Source organism: Penicillium vulpinum, assembly GCF_028829585.1.
Source record: "Penicillium vulpinum strain IBT 29486 chromosome Unknown utg000001l_segment0_segment0, whole genome shotgun sequence".
Taxonomy (NCBI): Eukaryota; Fungi; Ascomycota; class Eurotiomycetes; order Eurotiales; family Aspergillaceae; genus Penicillium; species Penicillium vulpinum.
The window spans coordinates 3,369,705-3,393,685 of record NW_026643241.1 but is presented as its reverse complement, the minus strand read 5'-3'; the positions used below and the strand labels follow the sequence as shown (position 1 = coordinate 3,393,685).

At 48.4% G+C, this 23,981-nt stretch overlaps 9 protein-coding genes across 9 annotated transcripts; 4 read left to right on the top strand and 5 right to left on the bottom strand.

Annotated features, from left to right (window-relative positions):
- Nucleotides 1-294: 294 nt before the first annotated feature.
- On the top strand, nucleotides 295-840 carry N7479_001224 (uncharacterized protein; the record flags this gene model as incomplete). Its single annotated transcript, XM_057248921.1, has 1 exon — nucleotides 295-840. One exon carries the CDS (start codon nucleotides 295-297, stop codon nucleotides 838-840), a length of 546 nt encoding a protein of 181 aa, XP_057113353.1.
- Nucleotides 841-1,847: 1,007 nt separating this feature from the next.
- On the bottom strand, nucleotides 1,848-3,441 carry N7479_001223 (class I SAM-dependent methyltransferase; the record flags this gene model as incomplete). The annotated part of the gene is made up of 3 exons (XM_057248920.1): nucleotides 1,848-2,057; nucleotides 2,114-3,084; nucleotides 3,138-3,441. 3 exons carry the CDS (start codon nucleotides 3,439-3,441, stop codon nucleotides 1,848-1,850), a joined length of 1,485 nt encoding a protein of 494 aa, XP_057113352.1.
- Nucleotides 3,442-3,776: 335 nt separating this feature from the next.
- N7479_001222 (putative cysteine synthase) lies at nucleotides 3,777-5,320 on the top strand (the record flags this gene model as incomplete). Its single annotated transcript, XM_057248919.1, has 5 exons — nucleotides 3,777-4,034; nucleotides 4,096-4,155; nucleotides 4,227-4,345; nucleotides 4,411-5,087; nucleotides 5,142-5,320. The coding sequence occupies 5 exons, from the start codon at nucleotides 3,777-3,779 to the stop codon at nucleotides 5,318-5,320; spliced, it is 1,293 nt and encodes a 430-aa protein (XP_057113351.1).
- A 127-nt stretch (nucleotides 5,321-5,447) lies between these two features.
- Nucleotides 5,448-7,415, bottom strand: N7479_001221 (Myb-like DNA-binding domain protein; the record flags this gene model as incomplete). The annotated part of the gene is made up of 1 exon (XM_057248918.1): nucleotides 5,448-7,415. The coding sequence occupies one exon, from the start codon at nucleotides 7,413-7,415 to the stop codon at nucleotides 5,448-5,450; it is 1,968 nt and encodes a 655-aa protein (XP_057113350.1).
- Nucleotides 7,416-7,676: 261 nt separating this feature from the next.
- N7479_001220 (beclin 1) lies at nucleotides 7,677-9,314 on the top strand (the record flags this gene model as incomplete). The annotated part of the gene is made up of 2 exons (XM_057248917.1): nucleotides 7,677-7,761; nucleotides 7,804-9,314. 2 exons carry the CDS (start codon nucleotides 7,677-7,679, stop codon nucleotides 9,312-9,314), a joined length of 1,596 nt encoding a protein of 531 aa, XP_057113349.1.
- A 2,684-nt stretch (nucleotides 9,315-11,998) lies between these two features.
- Nucleotides 11,999-13,410, top strand: N7479_001219 (Clr5 domain-containing protein; the record flags this gene model as incomplete). The annotated part of the gene is made up of 3 exons (XM_057248916.1): nucleotides 11,999-12,174; nucleotides 12,320-12,564; nucleotides 12,698-13,410. 3 exons carry the CDS (start codon nucleotides 11,999-12,001, stop codon nucleotides 13,408-13,410), a joined length of 1,134 nt encoding a protein of 377 aa, XP_057113348.1.
- A 2,699-nt stretch (nucleotides 13,411-16,109) lies between these two features.
- Nucleotides 16,110-17,607, bottom strand: pex13 (peroxin PEX13; the record flags this gene model as incomplete). Its single annotated transcript, XM_057248915.1, has 3 exons — nucleotides 16,110-16,888; nucleotides 16,944-17,465; nucleotides 17,559-17,607. The coding sequence occupies 3 exons, from the start codon at nucleotides 17,605-17,607 to the stop codon at nucleotides 16,110-16,112; spliced, it is 1,350 nt and encodes a 449-aa protein (XP_057113347.1).
- A 691-nt stretch (nucleotides 17,608-18,298) lies between these two features.
- N7479_001217 (ER oxidoreductin) lies at nucleotides 18,299-20,259 on the bottom strand (the record flags this gene model as incomplete). Its single annotated transcript, XM_057248914.1, has 3 exons — nucleotides 18,299-18,443; nucleotides 18,504-20,095; nucleotides 20,158-20,259. 3 exons carry the CDS (start codon nucleotides 20,257-20,259, stop codon nucleotides 18,299-18,301), a joined length of 1,839 nt encoding a protein of 612 aa, XP_057113346.1.
- Nucleotides 20,260-21,576: 1,317 nt separating this feature from the next.
- N7479_001216 (uncharacterized protein) lies at nucleotides 21,577-22,536 on the bottom strand (the record flags this gene model as incomplete). The annotated part of the gene is made up of 1 exon (XM_057248913.1): nucleotides 21,577-22,536. One exon carries the CDS (start codon nucleotides 22,534-22,536, stop codon nucleotides 21,577-21,579), a length of 960 nt encoding a protein of 319 aa, XP_057113345.1.
- Nucleotides 22,537-23,981: the final 1,445 nt, after the last annotated feature.

Genomic DNA, 23,981 nt, shown 5'->3' with positions numbered 1-23,981 from the left:
ATATATCCCGAGGTTTCATGCATAGTACACCACTGTCTTGCAGTTCTAGATATGGCTCACGACATCACTGAGGAAAGTATATGTTCTTCAAACTTGTTTCTTCTGCTGTTTTGGGGTCCTATGCCGTGAGTTATACTACTCAAACATATTTTATAGAGACTTTTAGTGTCCATCATTTAGGATTTTGCGGATCGACGATGACACCGATGTGGTAGCGATCGGCCCAGATCCGCCACCAAAGGCCCTCTCTCGCCCCTTAAACACCACCATCATAGACCTAGAGCTTGAGCAAGCATGTCTTCTATCTTTGTCAGACCCCCAGACTTCAATTCTAGCGAAGAAGCTACCTGCGTTCCACCAAGCGACTTTATAGTCGGGACATGGCACGTAACCCACTCTACCCTTCCCCTGTGGAAAGACAAGCGCAACGTCAACATCACCTACGAGCTACTCCCCGCAGATACAGCCGGGGTCCAGAAGCTCGACGACTTGGTACAATACCAAGCCCTTGACTCTGAGATAATCAAATCCGTTCATGGCGTGGACACCCCAACACCAGATAAACCCGGCGCCTGGGATTGGCGCGGCAAAGGTTGGCTGATGATCGCGAGCTCACACTGGGAGTGTCTTGGTTTCGGTCCTACCGATGATGACAACCAGTGGATTGTTACCTACTTTGCTAAAACAATCTTCACGCCTGCTGGCATTGATATCTACTCGAAGAACAAGAAGGGGCTTCCTCAGACTACGGTCGATCAGATACTTAATGCTCTCAAGGAGCTTGGGGTCAAGGATATGACAGACCTCGTTAATATCGTGTTTCAGATTCCTCAGAACTAGGGGACAAAGCTAGATGCTAGTTATTCATGTGTTTTTACATTCTATGGGAATGCAGACTGCTCGGTTTGTTGAGACACGACCCGAGAGCGCGACGGTGATATAACTTCCGCGACTTTGACATCTCCAACTTCGAGTCAGGGATCATCAAACTGGTCAAATTGGTGTCTCTAGAGCCTTGATTCATGTTCACCATCAACTTTGTGGAAGACGCCGGACATGGCTGTCTCTCGGTGGCTCACAATTTCCCCCAATTACCTGGCAAGCAACCATCTAACCATCTAAGGATGGTTCCAATGATCGTCACTCCCATGAGTGGCCTTTTATCGCAGATTCTGGAGTTTATCATCCGAGATCATGTTTCGCATCTCAATATTTTGAATCTACCGGCTCGTTGGTATCGTGGGACTCTCATATATATACCAGAACAATCTACATATTTGATGGCTCCGACGTGTGACCAAGATGACGATAATTTCCAAAGTCTTGTATTGTGAGAATGTGTAAAGGGACTCATACTTTTTCCCCCTTCTTAGGCTTGACTACCTAACAGGCCAGCATAAGACTAATATCCTATAGACCAGTGAGACAATATTAGGAGAGAGTTGGAGTTGAATACCATGGCTTAAATGATAGGATTCAGTCTATTTGACTGCAGTTCAAGTTAGTTGGCTAATAATCCTTCCTGGATGGCTGAGTGGGTGAGAGACATGAGGTCATCTGATTACTGAATGGAACAATGAGCCCGGGTGATACCGTATTGGGAAGTTCAGTCAATGGTGAAACTGGCGAGGGTTTCGATCCTGCGCTGGGAGTAATTGGAGGATTATCATTTTTTTTTTCTTTTTCACCGAGGTATTTGAGTTGAGTACCCTTTGTTTGTCGGGTTAGATTATTATTCAAGAAGACATGCGGTTGAGGCAGATATATTCCCACGTAAACAAAGGAGCTTGTGCGGTAAGTAAAACCCACAACGCATAGTTAAATGATATTGACATCGAGATATTTATCTACACGGTCATCAACATGCTGGCATTCTTATACCAGCTGAGCAGCGGATTCTCCCCATTCCGCGTCTCTGTATCCTCAATGTAAGCCCAACGGTTCACGAACTCCTCATGGCTCGTGACCTGCGTCAGCTTCCCTGTAATAGCACGATACATATCCTCGACGACATTAAAGTCCGTCGGGAAGAAGATATCGAAGTAGCCTTGGTGGACCTGCGAAGAAAAATTAGCCAGATTCAAAGCTCACATCACAGAAATGATCCACATACAAAAGGAGTCGACACCGGCACTGTCTGTCGCTGATACCGAGTCTGCACAACCGGCGCGTTGATTCCGGGCACAGCATCTGGCAAAGAACTGAAGTCACTGGAGACCAGACGGTGGGCTGGGAAATATTGATTCAGGACATCGAAGAACTGCATCAGTCGGGTGGGGATATACTCCGGCAGGGAGTATTCCTTTTGGAAGGGAGCGGCGGAGCGGAGGCCGCGGAGGAGTGGTGGACCCAGCGGACTCGGGAAAGGACGGCGGGCGGCGGCTTGGCGCACGCGCAAGAAGCGAGCTGCTACTGGGTCCAGCTGGTTGTTGTAATACTCGTGGAACTCGCCGTCGGAATCGATCAGCACACCACCCTGTTGTGGCGTTTCGGTGCCGTGCTTGTAGCGGATGGTGTCGTGGGAGAAGTTATCGAAAACCTCCAGAGCCAGGAAGAAACATGGAGAATGAACGTATGTGTCCCAGTCGAAGATAGACCGATTTATAATCTCGACGCGGTCCCGATGTCCCTTGGCAGTGAGCTTGTCGGTCAGGTTCTTGTACTGTAAATCTGCCAGCGCGGGCGAGATCTCAATGATCTTGAACTTGGTGCGTTGGTACACCTCGTGATCGGTGTCGCGGATGAAATCCAGAATGTTTAACATCATTGTGCCGTTTCCTGCGCCCATCTCGTAGATGATCAGGTCGTGGTACGGGTATAGGGTCAGCTTGTAGTTTGACACCAAATACCGAGCAATTGTCTCGCCATAATATGGTCGGAAGAGCTCTGTCGGTGTGTGCCACAGTTGCCGCGCGATATCTGGGTTCTCCGCATCAAGCTTGTCTTCAAACTCCGTGTATCGTTGACCAAGGAGTCTGTGGAACGCGGGCCCGTCTTCGATGTTGTTGAAGTCAAACGGTTCTCCGGGACTGAAAATGGTCGCATGTTTGGAGAAGTATCCGTAATGCGGGTTGTAGAGGCTGTCTAAAAGCGCAATGTCAGAACTAGTCTCGTTGCACTTGAGCTGCCGAACTCACCGTCAATGAACTCGCGCGTCAGCATCTTGACCTGCCGCGGCCGTTCGCGGCGGTTGCGTAGCTCCTTTGCCGTCACTGTCGGGTATTTCATATACTCCTCATCGATGTTTTTGGGGTAGTCTCCTCGTTTAGTCCAGAGCTGGACATCATCGTGTGGTTTGCGCTTCACGTTGAGAGGTGTGCGCCGCGTAAGAAATGATCGGGATTGTGGCCGGACAAGTACGGAAGGTGATCGCCTTAATGATCGACATGATGGATGGCGGAAGAGCTGTCGGAACAGCTGGGAAAGGACTGGTGAGTCCATTGTGGTTGCAGAGCTAAGCTCTTACGGTCGTTCCGGGGAAGAAGCACGACATTGTCTCCGGATAGCCTTTCTGGCCTCAGGCATGACACACCACGTGCCTCAGGCAAAACTCATAACCTCCAACTTCTTCGACGTTTTGGGAATTACATGGTTCTTGAAGCCGAACACAAGTTGAATACAAAGAGAATTCTTTGAATTGGCTTTCAATATCCCTTTTTATCGAGGAAGTACATGCTGATTCCTATTTTCCATCAAAAAAGCCCGATGGTCCGAGCTTCAAATGTTCGGTCTATGCACATAACCTCAAGCTTCAAGACATAAAACGGCATTGGAAGATGCCAGATCATTCGGCAGCGTATATAGGCACAGCCTTCGTGGCCGGTGTCTGCTTAGTACTCACATACCAAGAACTCACGCGTCCAAAGCGTGAGGATAATGTGACAGAACAAATATCTCCAACAAATGGGCTAATCGCCCGAGCTGGCCCGCCCACTATCGTGGAAGGCATTGAAGGCTGCATCGGAAACACCCCTTTGTTCCGAATCAAGTCATTGTCAGACGAGACGGGATGTGAGATTCTAGGCAAAGCAGAGGTATGTACCTAGTCTTAGTATTTCGTATACCACTCCGAAAAAGAGCTAACAACGCCCACAGTTTCTGAATGGCGCTGGCCAGAGTTCCAAAGACCGAGTTGCACTAAGCATGATTGAAATTGTATGCCAAAATACACAAAACGAAAAAAAAAATTCCCTCTGCACTAAACCAGCATCACTAACACCAACCAGGCAGAGGAACAAGGTATCCTGACGCCCCATTCAGGCGACACAATCTACGAAGGAACTTCGGGATCAACCGGCATCTCGCTAGCAACTCTAGCCCGTGCAAAGGGCTACCTAGCACACATGTATGCCTACGCCACTCCGATTTCTCCCCCAATAACGAAAAAACACTAATGCACATGCAACCCAGCTGCCTACCGTCCGACCAGGCAATTGAAAAATCTAACCTGCTGCTGAAACTCGGAGCAATCGTAGACCGGGTGCCGCCAGCACCAATAGTGGAGAAGGACAACTTCGTCAATCGCGCACGAGCACTGGCTAAGACGCACACGGCCTCATCGGGCATTACCTCTGCGTCAGCGGAAGATCAATCCGATCTCCCCGCGCCAAACGAACGCATGACCCGTGGCCGGGGCTTTTTCGCCGACCAATTCGAGAACGAGGCTAACTGGCGCGCCCACTACGAAGGCACTGGTCCAGAGCTGTACGCCCAGTGTGGGGGCCGCATTGATGCTTTTGTAGCGGGGGCTGGGACGGGCGGGACCATTTCTGGTGTGGCGAGGTACTTGAAGCCCTTGCTGCCGAGAATTACGATTGTGTTGGCCGATCCGCAGGGGAGTGGGCTTTTTAATAGAGTGGTCTACGGTGTTATGTTTGATGTTAAGGAGAGGGAGGGAACGCGGAGACGTCGTCAGGTTGATACTATCGTTGAGGGGATTGGCATTAACCGTGTCACGGCGAATTTCGAGGCTGGAAAGGAGATGATTGATGACGCGGTGCGTGTCACTGATGCGCAGGCTTTGGCTATGGCGAGGTGGCTTGTTGAGAAGGACGGGATCTTCATTGGGAGTAGCAGTGCAGTGAACTGTGGGTTTATTAACTCCTTGCCTAATACACCAGTGTTTTACTAATGGATTCTAGGTATCGCCGCTGTAAAGACAGCCAGGAAACTTGGCCCTGGTCATCGGATTGTCACAGTACTTTCGGACTCTGGCTCACGACATCTGTCTCGATTCTGGGCTAAGGCAGGAGATGTTGGTGGCGCTGTTGATACTAAGCTTGAGGATGTTATGAATGCACGGGACGAGGACTTTCAATAGATAGATTAATTGAATATGGTATGGTAGTGGTTATGGATGTGGATGTGGATGTGGATACATAGATTCATCGATCGTCGATCACTGGCACCCTATTAGTATATTTGCACCCAATCACCATATTCAGGAGTTAAATAAAAATGCCCAGGAAGGTGCTGGGAGCTGACACCTTACTGACACTTATGTCGGTCGTTTCTTGGATGCCGGGCTGCTGAAGCTCTTCCTGGGCAGTGTCTTCGGATGGAGCATTGTTATCCCCCGACTCATCTTCGATTCCATCCATGCCTACGTCAGATTCCGACTCGTCCTTAATCTCGTCGTCGTCCGTATCATCTTCCTCTGTCGTTTCTTCCTGCTGTTCCTCTTCCGACTCCACGTGTTCCTCGACGTTCCCTATCATTGCAGAGGTAAAGCCCTCACCAACGCAGGCACGAAGCAGCTCAAACTCAATCTCATGTCGCGACCGGCCCTTGAACCGATTTTGTATCTGACCCCAGGTAAGATCCGATTGGGTGCTGAGTTGGGACAAAGCTGCCAGCTCAGGCTGCGACCAGGCAGCGGAAAGGAGAGGCGGACTGGCGAGGTGGCGGGTCCAGTGATTGTAGAACCAGTGCCAAACTGTGTGGTAGTCGCGACCTGGCAACAGCTGCATCACGTCGCTGGCCTTCTTTTCTTGCTTGTACATCATATACACGATAAGCTTTGCTTCATCGGGTGTCACGGGCAGTCTTTTGCTTGGGGTATTTTCCATGGGCAGCGGGGATGAGGCCTGGATGCTGGCCGTGGTCGTGGCCTTGGGAGTTGAATCACATTGTACAATAGAATCTAGTAGCAGTTCATTTTCTGATTCTGCCTCAGGCGCTTCTTTTTCTTGGTCACTTGCTCCGCAGCCTCCTGGGAGTTGTTCTTCAGGCACTCCGTATTCTTGCTGATTCGGTTCGCAGACCTCCTCTGCAAGGGATGCTTCAGGCACTTTGTCTATCTCATTGCTTGTTCCACAGTTCCCTTCTTCGAGGTGTGCGTCAGGCCCATCATCGTCGTGATCGCTAGTCTCACCGCCCCCTTCTTGGTCATCACCTTGGTCATCAGCTTTGATGACAGGGGCTGGCTTCTTCGAAGGAGTAGATGGACCATCTTTCTCTTTCGTTGGAATGAGGCGCTTCCCACGGATAATTTTCACTTTCGATGGTGTGGGCGATGGCTCATAGTCCTGCAAAGGGTCATCTGACTCATTCCCATCTGGCAGAGCCGCAAACGACCAGTCGCGCGTCACAGGGCTAGAATGATATTTGCGCTTCGCGGCCGGTCGGCGCTTACTCGGCGTGGGTTTGGGTTTCGTTTCTGTGCGTGGTCTACGAGATCTGCGCAAAGCCCAGACCGAACCACTCCCTGGCGGAGATTGAAACCTAGCAGGTGTAGAAAAGCCCACGTTTGATTTGCGGGTTTCAGCGGTGGGTGTTGAAAAGGATGGGGGGAGATCTGGGACTGCCCAAAGTGGATCTTGCGGTTTGGAAACTGGGATAGGCTTGGTGAGATGGGGGACATGTTCCTCCTTGGCCGTAGGACTGGACCCTACAGTCCCCGATGCTTTAAAAGTAAACACGAAATCCAAAGAGCTATCTATGTCTGTCTGTAGCTGTTTCGAGGGCGACTCGTCATGTAGAGCATCCGGAGAGTGACCGCCGGGAGAGGATGCCATAGAAAAAAATTCCTCATCCTCTACCTGCGTGTTGTTGTCGTCGTCCACATCAGATTCTTCCGATCTATCCAGTTCAGCTTGGGAGAGCCATGATTGTGTCTGATCCCCAGCACCGTGCTCGCCTCGCATCCCCAGAATATGCCCATTGTCAACCACTATGTCCCCGGTCTGTAGGTCAATCTCATCGCCAATGTCGGTGAAGTCATGGCTATATTTTGCGAAAATGCCTTCGAAGAGAGACTTCAGTCGCGAGTCATTTTGCGCGCGCGCGGCAGGGAGATCAAAGTCTGCCAGGGGCTCTTCGTTGTCTTCGGGGGTATATGATAGACGTGGTCTCTTCACTGGTCGTTCCATATTGTCCTGTATGGAGTGGTCCATGCCGCCGTCCGGCTCGTTCATGATTGCGGATAAGAAACAAGAGGCGCGTGCGTCCCTCAGAAGTGATCTATCATCGAGCGCGTGGTAGAATACCGCATAATTAAATTTGGCAGCGGTTTGTGTCCGATCATAGAGTGAAAGTGTGGTGTGCAGGCGCAAGCGCGAGCAAATATGCGGTAAATGCAAAACAAACCGAAAATGACGTTCCCCGAAGCTCCCAGCCCTTGGAGCTCCGCAACTTCCACTCCCCCACAACACCCACTATCATGAATTAGAACCACCATGTATTGCCAGAAGTGTCGCACGCCGTTGAAGCTGGATGGCTCAATAGAGTCACTTAACCCAGCTGCTTTTGACCTACTATCTAGTAAGTTCACACAAGGCGATCGTTCAGATCCCCACTAACCAGGCGGTCTAGACTCTACAGGGAAGACGGTATCAGATACTGGAGCTGTCTCCTCATCAGCACGATTGTCGTATCCGCCCGAACACCGCGACAAGTATGACCAGTCCTCTAGACATGCTACGCCGCCGGTTTACAGACGGTCTATCCCCGCCCCGCGTGCAGGAGGCCAGCCCAATCCCCCGGCAATACCCCGAGCTGAGAGCGGCAATATGTCATTTGTGATGCTTACTGAGTCTCAAGTTGCGCCACCACTGGTCAGTGAGAGTACTTCGGCTGCCCGAAGTAAGCGAAACCATACATCAGCCCAACTCCGCAACCCGGAGGATGGGTCATTCGTTGATCAAGTGGAGAAAACAACGCGGCTGTTCGAAATAGTCTCGGCGCGCTCAGACATCGACCATCCTATATGTATAGAGTGCACCGAGCTGCTTGTGGAAGGACTGCAAAAACGCTTGGCTGGGTCTACGAAGGAACGAGACGCCTACATCTCGTTTCTTAGGAATCTGAATGGGTCGATCCTGACCACGGAGGAGCTGCAGGCGGCAGAAAAATCATTGAATGAGAGCCTCGAAGCGGAACAGGCTGCATTCTCAGAGCTGCAGGCTTTCGAGAAAGAAAAGGCTGCTCTAGACGCAGAGATTGCGAGCTTGGAAATTGACTCGCGACGGCTAGATGCGGACGAGGAGAACTTTTGGCGGTCTCGCAATGCGTTTGCTTTGACGCTCACGGAGTTTCAAAACGAACGTGATGCGCTCAATATGCGTTATGATCATGACTCGCAACAGCTTGAGAGACTGCAAAGGACAAACGTCTACAATGACGCGTTCTGCATTGGTCATGATGGATATTTCGGTACCATCAATGGCTTACGGCTAGGTCGGCTGGCCAATCCTTCCGTTGAGTGGCCTGAAATAAATGCTGCATGGGGACAAACAGCCTTACTTCTGGCTACAATGGCCGAGAAACTCGGATTCCAATTCCAGGGGTATCGTCTCAGGCCTCTGGGATCTAATTCGCGGATTGACAAGCTTGAATACCCCAAGCAGCCATCCGGTCAGCCTGTCGAAGGAGCTGCACCTAAAGTGACCCAACTAGACCTGTTTTCGTCTGGGGATCAACTGCTTAATCTTAATTGGCTTCACCGTCGCTTTGACTTTGGTATGGTGGCGTTCCTGGAGTGTCTGCGCCAGTTGGGAAAGTTTGTTGAGAAGACCCCAGCGCCCGTCATAAACCCTCGTCGAGGCCAGACCGGCGCCACAGCACCGGGGTTGAAATTACCCTATGAGATCAAGCAGGATCGGATTGGCGATGCCAGCATCAAGTTAGGCTTCAACAATACGGATGAGACATGGACTCGAGCCTGCAAGTACACGCTCACTTGCTGCAAGTTCCTTCTCGCGCATGCCAGCAATATCGCTAGCACCGGGTCTAGTAATTCCGCTGCTGTCGCGGCTGCTGCCGTGGCAGCCGCCGAACAAGCCCGACAGACAACGGTCCCAAAGAATAAGCCATGACACCAAACCCAAGCTCTTGGTTTCTTTTCTTTCTTTTTCTTTTTCTTTCTTCTTTCTTCTTTTTTTTGGGTTCCAAAAAAAAAAGAAATACAAAGGTGAGGCTGCAGCAAGTATTCAAATGCCAGTCATGTGGCAAGCAAATCACGCAGGATGAAAATTGAAGACCTGCAAAGTGCATCACTTTTCGTACTTTTGTCGATAAGCTCCCAAGTAATGTACCTTGTACATTATAGGGGATGACAATGACGTGCCAGAGGTTTCAAAGACTAACCTCAAGATTTGATTGGCTTGTCACAACAGATTGACGAGGCCCAACCAATCCCCTGACATATGTCGGCTGAGTGCAGGACTGGGGAACCTCAATAAGTCGGAAAGAGAGAAAGTGCCTCCGAGATGCATCGCCAGACTGCGCGCTACATCCTAGTACCTGCATGCGATCCGAGCCGGTGAACGATGGTCCGTGGACCTATGAGCGTGTCGGCGGCAGATATCTCCGTACTTTGTAGACTCCACGCGGGATGGCCGTTGTATTCCTTTGAAGGGAAAGCGCGGTTATTATTATTTTGTATATATATATATTGTATTAGGAATTAAAAGAGCAGGGAAAAAAGTACCCCCCGCACTTTTAACAGATCATCTCCATTCGCGGGTTAGTTTGGAGCTTGGATATCGGATTTGGGGAGAAATATGTGATGTCCTTTTCTATTTCGTTTTTTTTTCTTTGCTTTTTTTTAGCTCTTTTCTTTTTTTTCAAATGTTTTTGGAGCTGAATATTCCTTTCACCCCCTTTCCTCTCAAATATGATTGTACTCCGGAGTACTCGGCATTTCACTTATTCGGACCTCGGGATATCAAAGCTCTCCAAAGATACCCATCCCTATCGGGGACTAGGATTCTACTCCCCGAAAGACAAAAAAAGAATTAAAAATAAAAATAAAAAGTCCGTAGATCACTGCAGCCCATCTTCAACCCCATTCCCAGCGCTAGTTCTTGGGTTTAGCAGAGTTCTAGCCCTTGGGATATGGGCCACGCGTGCAGAGTGATAACAGGGGTATGTGCACCGTTGTATATGAGAGTAGGATTGAGGGAAAAGATATAGAAAAAAAGACGATCATACTTTCATACTTTCATACTTTCAAAGGGGCAAAAAAAAAAAGAGGAATCGATCTAATCGCCGAGAGGGTACCATGCCTATAAGTACGGGAATACATCACCTCCTTACATTGTACTCCGTACTACCTAATGTTCCTAGTCCCCGACAACATAAAAATATATACATCCAATACGAAGAGGTACTTCTGACCGGTCGCTAGGAAGTCCTCCGAAACCAAATCAAAAAAAAAAGGGTAGCACGGACCTTGCATCGTATGTTTCAACGAGTCTCGGCCGGAGAGATGAAGGATCTGACCCTTATTTATAGATAAATACTGAATACTAGGGGAAATTGGGGAAATTAACGACAGGGTAACCTTGTCTAGAGACATCAAAGCGCATTTCTGTCTGATTTGTTTTTTTAACGGGCTTAACGGTCTTACTCCTTACTTTGGTTGACAGTTGAGATCTGGCACGTTCGGTGTGGCAGGTGTCATATGGGGATGTAGATCTAGATCTACTAATGTATACTATTTAGTAGTATATATATATATATATATATGTATGTATGTATTTAGATCCTCATGACGTGGCTGATTGATCCACGGACCTGGGATTTTTAGAGGATCTTTTTAGACTCGAAGACAAAGACCTGTCAGGGAAGATTCGGCCCGCTCCCGAATGGTTTTTTTTTTTTATCTGCAGGTTATATATTGGATGTATTATAGTTCTTATATAGTATAATATAGTATAAGTACCGGTGGATGGAGTATACTTTGTATTAATATATAAGAGTACGGAGTATATTGTTACAATCTACAACTAGGCAACGGAAAATGCATCCAATTTGCGGCCAGTGCACTGCATGTAATAGTTCGCTTAGGCTGTAAAGATCAAAAGTACTATATCCACTCGGATTCTAATAGAAATGTAGAAAATATAGAAAATATAGTAAAAAAGGACTAGTAAGATATAGGATAGTTAAATATTAAATCGAAAAAAAAGCAAATAATAATGGAAAAAAATGAAATAACATACACCCTTAGAATTATAACAAAAAGACCCAAAGCCCGTACGGAGATATTCTCCTCGTCGATCGTGACAAGTTGCCTGTGCTCAATGGAGTCCACTGGACAAGCTCATTCGTCCGGGGAAGCAGGGGGTCGTGCCTCCGCGTGCACGTCGCCGCAAAGAGAAGAGAGAATCTTCCTTGGCCCTCATCTCTTGCCTGTTTGCTATTTTAATTTGATTTTTTGGAATGTTTTGATGTTTTTTTGTGATATTTTGTGATATTACTTACAGAAATATGTATATTATATATTTCTTATATATTTCTTATATTTCTATATTTTAGTACCCTTTTTAGTATCCTTAGTATCTTTTTTAGTATCTTTTTTAGCATCTTTTTTAGTACATTGTTTTTTTTTTATAAATTGACTTTTATTTGATTTTTTCTTTCTTTAACATATTATGATTTGCATTCCTTAAAACAATTTATTAACCGTCGGAACCTCTGTTTTGCATACTAAAACCTCATGAGACAAGTATGATATGAGAAACCACAACTCTATCTTGATACATTCTTAAACATCATGGAGAATAATTACTCGACTCCCATCTCCCCTCAATCGCCAAATGTCTTTCGACCCCGCCGATCGGACGACTGGCACGAATATCGTGAAATCATCGAACAGCTCTACCGCAACGACCAGTTGAAACTACGAGATGTGAAACGAATCATGGAAAGGGATTATAAGTTCTTTGCATCGTACTACTATCCTTTTCTTTTTCTTCTTCATCTTTACCTTCATCTCCCTCCGATTCTTTGGAATATGCCTTGCGTATTTCATCCTATAGATCTATCATCTCCCCTCCTTTCTCAAGCAGTATCGCCTAACTCCCAAGTCCATTAGAGAAAAACAATACAAAGATCGTCTTGCTGCATGGCATGTTCGAAAGAACATCAAAGCAAAAGAAGTCCATCTCATGCTTCGCAAGCAACAGAAGCGCGCTGCCCAAGGCAAACAGACAGCCTTCCGGGTAAACGGTCAGAATGTCGATCCAAAACGTATCGCCCGCTTCGTACGTCGCTATGGGACATCATGGGATACCAATCGAGGCAAAGAGCCAGAGACTGAGCCACAAAGCCCTGAACCTCGTGAGTTGACATCTATCTTACACCGAATTGATATAACTAGAGGCCCTTGGGCTATATCTAATCCCCCCTCCTCCCCCCACCCCTCACCCAAACCACACACACAGCTACTAACTAAGCAACCCAATTCCAATAGAAACACCCTCCGACATGACCTGCTATACACCAGAACCAACAGACGAACACAGCATCACCACCCCCATCTCACCACTCCCCGACATGCAATCGCCAACTCAAGAGATGCCGCCCTACCCGCTCGGCTCATACGGTAATTCCACAGCCGTTCCGGTGAGTGTGTATGTACCGAATGATATTGATGGAAGATATTTCGCTCTAGACCCAAACCACCTCGAAAACCTGCCCGATCTGGAACTGGAAGAATCACCGGCCATGCCCATGTCCATGCATTCAACCCAGCATTCATCCCAGCCACGTCATATCCAGTCCTACCACCATTCAATAGGGAACCATCTCTCACACGGTGCACATGCTGCACATGCTGCACATGCTGCACATGGGTCTCACACCTCTCACGTCTCGCACGGTGTACACAACTCTCACGACTCCCATGCTGTAGGTGTACAAGGTGTGCACAGTGCTCAAGGCGTGCAAGTGGTGCAGGGTGTACACGGTTCGCACTCTGCGCATGGTCACCCTGGACCTGCGCCAAGGGATCTCGAGGATGCTCCTGGTGAAGAAGATACCCACCCTCCTGACTGGAATACGGTTGAATCGTTCCAGAACAGGTTGCAGAATTTGGATTATACACTTACGCAATCGATGTCGAAGTGGGCGAGGGATCAGGATCCTAATCAGGAGATTCCTCATCATGAGGGATTGGGGATGTGATTTTTTGATGGTGTTGGTTTACTTTGTTTGAGACTCTTTTTTTCCCTCTCTTTTTCTTTCTTTTTTTTCACATTTCTTTCATTGCTTGATTTGCTTTCTATGTGTTGATTTCCCACCCCCCTTCCCCTTTCCCCATCAGCGTGTGAGCCTGTTTTTCTTTCTCTCTTTCTCTTCTCTCGTTTTTTTTTTCTCTTCTTATCTATGTATATGGTTATGTTTCCCATGCTCTGCTTCGCATTCTCACCTCCCTTCCAAACATAGCCCACCCACGGGAAGGAAGACTCATAGCAAGGGCGTTCTATTATGGATTCTCTGCGTTTTAGATTGGTGATCTATGCATTATGGCATCCGAGTCTCTGTATATGCAATTGTGCTGCTTGTCAAGTATGGGTAGCACGAGAAGGGGGGGTTGGTCACGTCTCAGCTCCACAACAACAACGATACCTATCCTTCCGCTCGACCGATATTATTGATCCCTTTCGACTCGACAAACCCTGGCTCCGGTCCCAATCTCAGCTATGTCTCACTCGGCACGACATTCCCTGCGTCTCAGAAGCAACCGTGCTGCAACCCTCATCTCGAATCTCTGCCCAACACTTCCACCACGCAACCCCCAGCCCTGTCGTCTATTACCCCGATCAACCTAGTCAATTTACCATTCGCTCCCACGATCATACTTCGCTTAACTTCACCCCCAGCCGAACTCAATTCTGTGCCAGCCCCACGGCCACCCCCCGTTTCTCCTGGGATCCCCCATGCACAACATACTCCGGATCGAAACGACTGAGACCCGGCACGTTTAAATATCTCAAACAACCAGTTCCTCGTGGGATTCGTAAAAAAATACTTTTACACTATTATTATACATCATGGCTATGTATATATTCCCAGCACAGGAATCATCCTACGGGATGCTAGTAACGTACATTAACACGTATGTCGATGTGACACAATCCAGACAGAAGGAGTAGAAAGTGTAGCGCGAAAAGCATTGAACTGAATTGATCAACGTCTGTTATCTACAATGTTCAGAAAAAAATCAAATTCTGAACCATCTAACCATTTAAGCACATTATACTCCGTACTCAGTAGCTTACGACGAAAGTACGATGACAACAGTACATGCAGCACATAGGCACACAAGATCAATATGCTTTCAAGGATGAAGTACCACACAAACACAATCAGCGGCGACAAAAAGGCACACCCTCGACCCCTTACAATACTCCAGTACTCCATTAAGGACACTATACATTGTAACATTGTACATCAACCTTGGGAGGTCATATCCATTACAAACCACCAACCCAAGGAGTCCAACCCGGCAAATCCCACCTCAGTAACCTGCAAAAAGCCAAAACGGCCCTCTAACGCCTCGTACAAAATACACCTCCAACCCTAACCGTTCCAGGCATACCGTACGAAGCGGGTATCCAAGCCGGATTACCAAAAGCCAAAACGCCGCAATTTCGCCTCACCAGCCCCAAACCCAATCCAACCGGGAGTGACTAGTCCGCGGGAGGCAAAAGCTGCAGGGAGCCGGATGCAGGCGTGGGAACTGGAGCTAGCACTGGAACTGCAACTGGGACTTGCGACGGGGATGCGGATCACGGAGTAAGGAGCAGGGGGGTTTGTAAGCGAGGTGACGTGCGCGGGTATGTGCACATGCGCCTGCATGGGAGGGATGGGAGGGAGGATTTACGCATTGGGGATTAGTGATTTGCATATGGTGCGGAGGGTGGATTAGGGATTTGCCTTATGGCTTAGAGTTACGGTATGTACTCCGTTCTCCTTGCTCCAGATTTGGTGCATGCTATACGCATCGCATATACGATGGTGTACAATATTGGGGCGGGGATCTCGTGTTGTAAATGTAGGGTATATATATCTCCGTATAGAGGTAATGTACCCATCGGCGCAGTAAGGTGATGAAATATGCAAAGTACATATATGAAAGCAAACTACAGAGATTTATATTGGATGTATCGAGTGTCAAATGTTGCGGTGGAGACGGATAGTACTACGGAGTGCCGGGAACGGACGGGACGGGTATGGAATGGCCCACTGTGGGCCACACGAGGAAAAGTCCACGAGGGGGGAAGTATTGAATAGGAGTACGAAGGATTGGATAGGGGGATGTGATATGATGTGGTACTTTTGTGGTTAGAAAGGGGAAGGAGGGGCTTTTGTTTCGAACTAGAACTAGTTTGCAGTGTGTGTGCATTGCACTAAATAAGTACTAAATACATAAGCCAAATGGGATCGGGGAGACCGTCGCTAAAATGAGTCCAATCCGATAGGACGATAGAAGGAGAAGGAGGAGCCGGAATAGGAATAGAGAGGTAGAGGAGGTGGGGAACGGGGAGACTACCCAGGTACATGTAGTAATGAAAATATCATGAGTCCTGGGTAAGAAGGAGATAACCACTGGCATCAAAGCTAGGCTGCTGCCTGTACAGCAGATCACAGGTCATAAGAAGAATCGAGAGGATCCAAAGGCACGCTCGGGGGATATAAGGATGAGCCAAAAAAAAAAGCTCGAAGGGATGGAAGCTTTTGGCCGCATAACGTCACTATCAGAAAATCATACCCTACTCCATCACGTATAGCATTCCAAAGACAAAGGTAATGACAAGGATAGATAGGAGAAAGTCCCAGGCAAGAGCACCGGGCGAAGTCTATATGTCATGACTCACGGCTCATGAGTAGAAAGTGCTCTTCTGGAAGCTCTCAGGCGAGATATCGCCGATCTTGCTATTAAGCTCGGGCTTGCCCAGAGATGACAGGCTTTGTGTGCGACCTTCGGCCACAGAGTCGCCCTTCATTGTAGAGGTGCTAGTAGCCGGCTCGCTGCCTGCTGTGATAACCTGCTGATTGGGTCGGCGCTGGATAGTCTCCAGGTACGGGCCGGGGAGATATCCGACGCGGCCGTCGCGGGCACGGCAGCGCCACCACTCGGAGGCATTGCCCATAGGATCAGACTTGCTGAGGACGGCGACGATGTCGCCCTTCTTCACGGCCAGGTCGATGCCGTTGCTCTCCTGGGTCTCGGGAGTGTAGTCGTAGAGGAGACGGCAGAAGTCCAGCTTGGCCGGGTCGAGCGCTGCTGAGCCTGGCTCGCCGTTGGGGCCGACGAGCTGCGCGCGGCGCTTCGCCTCTTCCTCCTGGTTTCGTGCCATGGTCTTGATGAGCTTGCCCATCAGGTAGGGGAGACCGAATAGGGCAATCAGGAACATGAAGAAGGGCTTCTTGGATGGCTTGGTGGGAGCTGGCGAGCCATCGGGGAGTGTTGCTGCGGCACGGCCGCCCATGAAAGCTGCAAAGGCAGCGGGGGTCAGAGACGTCGCGTCAGCTGGCGGAGGACGTCCTGTGAGCTTAGCGATCAATGTGCGGAACCACCGAATGAGGGTGAAAATTCCCAGGGCGGAGCCGAGGGTGTTGCGCAGGTTTCCAAATTGTTCTGCGACCGAGACCATTGCTATAAAACTGAGTCAGCGAGTGTCCGTGAAATATTTCTTCTCAAGAAAACCAACCGAAGAATGAACTGTGCGTAGCCATGTACGTGCTCTCGAGCATCTGAGCAAATCCACCAAACGCACCGACGATGCTCTCAATCATGTGGAAAGTGGCCTGGGTGCTCTGCCCAAACGAGTTCGTCAAGCTGTTCGGATCATTGGGATCTTGTCCTGGCATACCGCCGTACATCCCTCCGTAGCCTCCCATACCACCCATACCGCCCATCATGCCGCCTCCATAGCCTCCATAACCACCACCGCCGTACATACCGCCCATGGTGCCGAAGCGGGAATAAGGTGATCCCATGGCACCCATACCACCCATTCCGCCATAGGTAGATCCGTATGCGCCTGTTCCAAGGCGTGAGGCTCCATATGGCGAATAGTTGGAGGCGGTGTTGTTGACGACGGAATTGAGAGTGCTAGGGCGGGAGGGAAGTTCGGGGGCGGTGGACGTTGAGACTGCGGGGCTGGCTGTGGAAGTCATCGCGGTCGAGACAGCAGGGCTACCGGCGATAGGTGCTGTTGATAATGCGTTTCCTAGAGAGAAGAAGAGGGGAGTTAGTTGGGGTGGACATTGTGGATTGCACTGATTCTGTGGCGCTAGAATATCGGCAATCGAAAAACACTCACCAGCTGCACCTGCTCTCTCCCACGGTTTCGGTGGCGAAGGCGTCGCCATGGAGTTGTATATTAACGAGATCGCATCGAGATACGACGTTGGATTCAGATGAATTCGCGAGGCTGAGAGGATGAGAGACGAGAGAAGAGGGAAGAAAAGGACGCATGTGGCCGGGAGTGGAGATGCCGAGGTCGGGGTTTGCCGAAGAAATACGGGGTATCTTTGTTTAGTATACAGACCTACTTTGTAGGTACACTGTAGATGCATTGTATTTCTGAATATCTAATTATCTATATAAATCATATCTAATTATCACATTCATCCTGTTCACCCTATTTGCCCTATTATCTTCCACCTGTTCGGCGAAATCTCTTCGGTCCTTGGTGGCAAAACGCATGTACCTAGGGCGACCGAGGTAATCTGAGATTAATATGAGCAAAAGTAGATCGAAGAATTAGTGGATCATATATATGATGTAGTATGTCATACGTATCAAAGTACTAGTGCTTATATTCACTTTCTGTCTACATATACAGCTTCAATGTGTACCGCATTTCCCCTTCACGACCAACACCACATAGGCCTAGATATATATATGTGAACACACTCTACAGTAAAATTCAACTCAAAGAAGCATGAAGGAGTATAGATTCACAGAGTACTCCGAATACCGAAAATCCAGAGTCTATTAACGCCATAGCACAGAGCGATATATGTACAGATGCCAATGCAAAGATGAAATACAGGGAACTCATAACTCGTCACGATTAGCATATGCAGCAGGTTGAGTATGTGCACGCGGCTGCGGCGTCTTCAGCTTCCACATGCGCGGAGGCACCGGCAATCCGAGCCAGTAATTGTACAATCGGATGCATTCTGACGCGCCGATTTGGAAACTGCGAGAGTCGGTCAGTAATTAGTCGATGCAAATACAGCAAACGCAAGCTCAAACTTACATTGTATGTGGGAGGTCCATCCAAGACTGCCATATATGTCCAACCGTACCCCAGATCATATTCCACTCAGAGATGAAATCCTCATAGAGTCCGTCATCTGGGTTAGGCGGTTTGCGCTCCCAGGGGTATCGCTCTGGGGCCTCGCCTCTGCCGTAGACAAACCCGTCTTCGGCTCCTTCGCCTTCATAGTAGAAGTTGTTATTCCCGTCCTTGAACACGCGCCTGTTGTTGGCGAGGGCATTGGCATGGTGGGAGGAGGGCACAGCGCCGTGAACGGGGAACATGTGAGTAGTTCCGGTCAGCAAGGCTCGCTGCATACTGCGCGAAGCAGCGAGACTGTGCGAGATACGACCGAGGGTATTGATGAGGGCGACCAACTCGGTGCGGCGTAGGGGCGGGTTCTCGCCGTTCTTGGTTTCGTCGTAGTCGAACAGCACCTTGAGTGCGGTTCCGTAGCCGTTTACTTGGAGCTTTCCCCAGAGGCGGCACTTGTCGCAGCCGACGCAGTCCATCAGGCGACTGACGTTGCGGAAGCGATTGCGGAAGTCCTCCTTCAGGCCGACAGTGTTGGGATCTTGGAACATGATCTTTTCGTCAAAGATTTTGGGGAGTTCCGACAGAGTCGCTGTTAGCTTGTTGACGCGCTTTTTGGTCTCGCGGTCTTGCGCTGGGTCGCTAGTACAGAACGTGTACCCATCCAAATGCTTGCGGAGTTTTGCCACGGCGCGCGACACTAGTGCGAAGTTGAAGTACATATTTGAGATGCGCTCTGGGTGGTCGAAGAGTCTGTCCTTGTAGCATTGCACGTTGGGATGCCACTGGCCTGTGGTTTGGTTGAGGTAGTCCCAGCACAGATGTGTGGAGATGGAAGCATGCATGCCACTCAGCAGCCGGTGGAACACCCGCTTCTCTAAGCACTCGTTATCCAGCGGCAGGCCTTCTTTTCTCTGCGACTCCTTGTGGAGCACGTTGCGGAAGTCAGAGGCTGCCTGGAGGCCGCCCATCGGGACGTTCACCGACTGCTCATCCAGTTCATCAGCAACGGGCTTCAAGAAACAGTTTTCGTTGTAGATCGCATTCCACACTTGGTTTGCGCCTGCTCCAGTGTATCCTGTATATCGCTCCGGGTTGTCCACCAAGCTCACATAGTCTCCCTTCCCGGCGGAACCCTCGTCCTCAGGGATACAGTAGTCTCGTTCGTCACATTCGTCGTCGTATTCCACCACACAACTCTCGCCGACATCTTCACCCAGCTCTCCCTGGAGTGGGCGTTCTTTCGGACGCTCCGCTTGGATCTTGCGGGGTGGATGGTTGGCCTTGGGGCCCTCTAGTTTGCTAAGTTCCTCCGCGCGCCAGGTCAACGGAATATCTTCCTCTGAATCAATAGTGTTCACGGCACAGGCGATATTGCCGCACATGCTATTGGCATCGCTCCAGAAGGGACACTCCTTATTGAATAGGTTGAGGCGGTAGTAAGAGAAGAAGTCTGTTTCCTGCGTGAGGGAGTTGATCGTCGTGAAAACCAGGTCGTTCATGCCGTTGAGCTCGCCATATGAGACGCAGGCATCTGACACCATGGCTGAAGGTTCAAGCTGAAGAGAAATAGACTGTCAGTCATTTGTATTGAGTATCCGGGGTACTTGACAAGACTTACAGCACACTTTGTTGGGTCCAGTGAAGGGTTATGTATGCCGGCATGGCTCAAACCAGCAAATGCAAACACTGCTGCATAGAGCAGTCTCGCGGAAGACCGCATCTTGGTCTTCAACTTGTGGTATATGTAGATCAAGCGTGTATAGAGTCGCTGATTTTTGTATATGCAGGGTGGCGCAAAGGCCAGGGATTCAACGGAAAGGTCTGTTCGATGGGGACAAGTCGCGAAGTTTGCGCAGTGATGGTCTAGAAAGAAAAAAAAAAAAGAAACCGTCTCCACAAGACAAGATAAAAGAATCAAGAATGTCAGGGTCTGCAAAGTGGACAAGCTGGCCTCGAAATGCGCGGAGGATCGGCCGATCGCCAAGAAAAGATGATGGCCTGATTCATTCTGGACTCTGATTGGTTGGCTTATTGAGCTTCTGTGGACCAATTTGGAAAGTGGCAAGATGGAAATTGACGTCGTGCCACATATACTACATTGCTATACTCGACAGTACATTGTTATATACTACAGTGTCATGATATAAGTTTGAAATATAGTACAATTGATCGAAATAGTATAATCATTCTCTTGAACAACATGCCACTTTCAAACATATATTAAACATCTAAAGTATGTACTTTGACTGGACAAGAACACTGCTTATTGAGACACGGAGAAATCGTCTAAGAATACAACCACTCAGATCCTTGTATGAAGAATTCTCCTAGCCATAACTGAAACGGCGTACAAAGAAAAAAAGGTTCGTTGTTTGTAGTAAGGCGTAAAAACTTTCCGTTCACTAAGAGTGCATCACTTATTATTAGTGGAAATACAAGACAGATATATTAGAAGAAAGTGCCGTACAGTAATGGTGAGTAAATAGACAGCTATATTGAATAACTGTACAGTTTGCTCAATACTCTAAATAACCTTGACTTATTGCCTTATTGGCCCTGCACTCTACACCAAAGATATACTTCATATTGGAAGGTACGAACATGTAGATCTAGCAGTAGTTTCTCTGGCGGAAATACGATACAATCGAGTATCAAGTGATCGATTATTTAGCAGATACAAATTATGGATTCCATTAAGCTCAAGTGTGCCAAACTTGGAAATATATAGCCCAAAATGTATTCAAAGAACATATCGGACTATGAGGACGCAATCTACAAGATAATAATTTCTTGTATGTATAAAATGTAATGTCATATTCCCAAAGGGGGGATATTACATAGTGTCCATCAGAACAGAAGGGAGTATAAAATAAGAATCTATAAATCCAAAGTCAGCGTAAGCAATAGCCACAAAGATAACTAGGATTCTTGAACTCATCAATAGTCAATGTTAGATCATGCCTTGCAATGATCTAGGATCCAAATTGAGGAGCTTAACTGGGCTCGATTGCCCATTATTCTGCTGATGCTAATGACCTTAATGGCCAGCGCTAGGGTCCTGACGGGATTGATCCCTAAACAAAGTTTCCCCGACATTGGCATTCAAGATAGATATAGATACATCAGTGTCAGGGGCAGGTATATTAGACGGTAACTGCATAGCAGGTCGTGGTGGCACAGAGGTAGTCGGTGCACCGGGAAGAGCACCTCCACCAGGGAGGGCCTGTGGAGTGAAAAGGGACGGAACACCGGGAAGTACCGGTACTGGCATAAGGGAAGCATCGCCATTTTGCATAATATTAGGTAGTGGAAGGGCGGATCTAGCATTTCCACGACGTCTCGGGCGACCGCGTTCAGAGTATGGGGCAGCGCGATGGCGTGTTTGCTGTGCCACACCGTAAATAGTATTGGTTGGGGCGGGCAAATTAACACGGACATGTGGATGTGTGCGAACTGGCCCAACCGTTCTGGCTGTCTTGACATGTGGTTCAGAGCCGCCTGGTGTATAGTATGGCGGGCCATCAATATGCATGATAGTGGCCGGCGGCGCGACAGGATTGCGTGTAGGGAGCTGACGGGGGAAGACTCTCATCTCGGTCAATTGCCAACTCGCTAGCAACTGTCCCAGATGGTCGGCTACGCGGGTGTGATCCCTCTGCTGCAGAAGATCCACAATAGCGTAGCCCAGTTGGGCTTGGGTATACCAGCAGGAGTACCCGAACTCTGTGCCGAAGTAATTCTGATGGCGTTGAGCACGGACAGTAAAGTACTGGGGAGGAGCATCACGGACAATGTCACTGGGTGGATAAATAGAACCCATCATCTCTCCGGCTCGTCGAAAGGCCGAGAGCTGGAGATTAAGCTGGCCCATACGGCCAATGATCTCGTCTTGGTTTGCTGGGTAGTTGTTCCGAAGACCATGGATAATCTGCTCCATGAGGGTCCAGAAATTAGCATGCTCCTCGCGGAACTCGATAGCCGGTCCACGTCCTGACATGGTTGCGGGTTAATAGATAGATTGGTGGGATGGTAGTGGATAGTGATGGGTCACCTAGTCTTGTTGGTTCAAGGTTGCGAACGTAACTGCTCTAAGTGAAAGGCAATCAATGTATAAATAGTCTAATGAGGGTTTATTGATGAAGTGGTAGAAAAACCAACGGAGTGTAGTTTGGTGAGTCGAGTATTGACTTCGAGGTTTATATATGTCTTTCGAGTTCGACGTACCGGGTCAAGTAAACAAGAGACTATTCTTATACACAAAGAATATATAAACGAAAAAGAACTAAATGAAGTTGAATGTCATTAATCTTGTCGCTTTGTTGCTTGCCTTTGTTACTCGGGATAAGCATCAGAGACACAAGGATACTAACAAAGTACTGAGCATTGATTCCGGTTCTAGATTGTACTGAAATGTGTAAATTATCTCTTGGCAGTTTCCTTGTCTGATCTTTTATGTGGGGGTAGTGACAAACTAGATATACAATATCATTTTGTGCCGATTCCCAGGCAGTTCAAACGATCTCATAGAAGTCAATCCCTCGGTATAGTATATGAAAAAAGAATAAAGCAAACGATGCAAACTATAAGTTCCTAACTCGTGTAATCTGAATTGAGACTGTTGACCCATCGCTCTAGCAGGGATTGAGGTCTCGCGAATATCCTACCGAGTATGTACGGAAAAGGAGTTAGTGATTGTGATTGTTACGTGGCATGTTTCAGAATCCTTGCTAGTATTTCAGCTAGGAAATGGTAATTTTGTTTGGATCTCAGGCCTACACCTTTCGGTCCTACTTCGTACTTTGCCGCAAAGGTTCGAACGGCTGGCGCGACCGCTCTATGGATATCCGTGGGGACATAGGGTTGTTCCCGAGGATTCTACAGGAAAATATTGTATTAATATGTATTTTTTGAACAGCCCAAAATGATACAAATTGATGACTAGGAGCTTCAATTCACCTTCGGAAGATTCTTGTGTCGGGTTCCTAGGCATGTTTGTAGTTAGTATATCGGAGTGCCCACGCAGACGAATGGGATACAGTATACAACAATAACAAGATTGCACTGGGCTGAAATTGAGACATAAGCCCGAGATGATTTTGATTCTACATAAACCTGTCGACATGCATATATGGGACAATGCCCAGCACTCCTGAGGTCGAAGCGTTTCACCTTCTATTTTAGTGCCTGTCTCTTGCCGCTTTTTTCGAAGGTGGAAAAAAAACATCAAGGGCCCTAATATTACGTACTGGACATACCTTCCTGTTCGTCCCATGAGAATGAGCTTCTGTCCATGGTTGACAGCGAGAGAAATATCTCGCAGAGCAAGTTCTGAGGAATGTGAATAGGCGACTGAATTGTCTTTAATCTGCAAATTTCCTAAAGATGGCCATTGTGGGCCAGAATCCACAGTACCCCCGGCGTTATCTTCGCTTGGGACGCAGC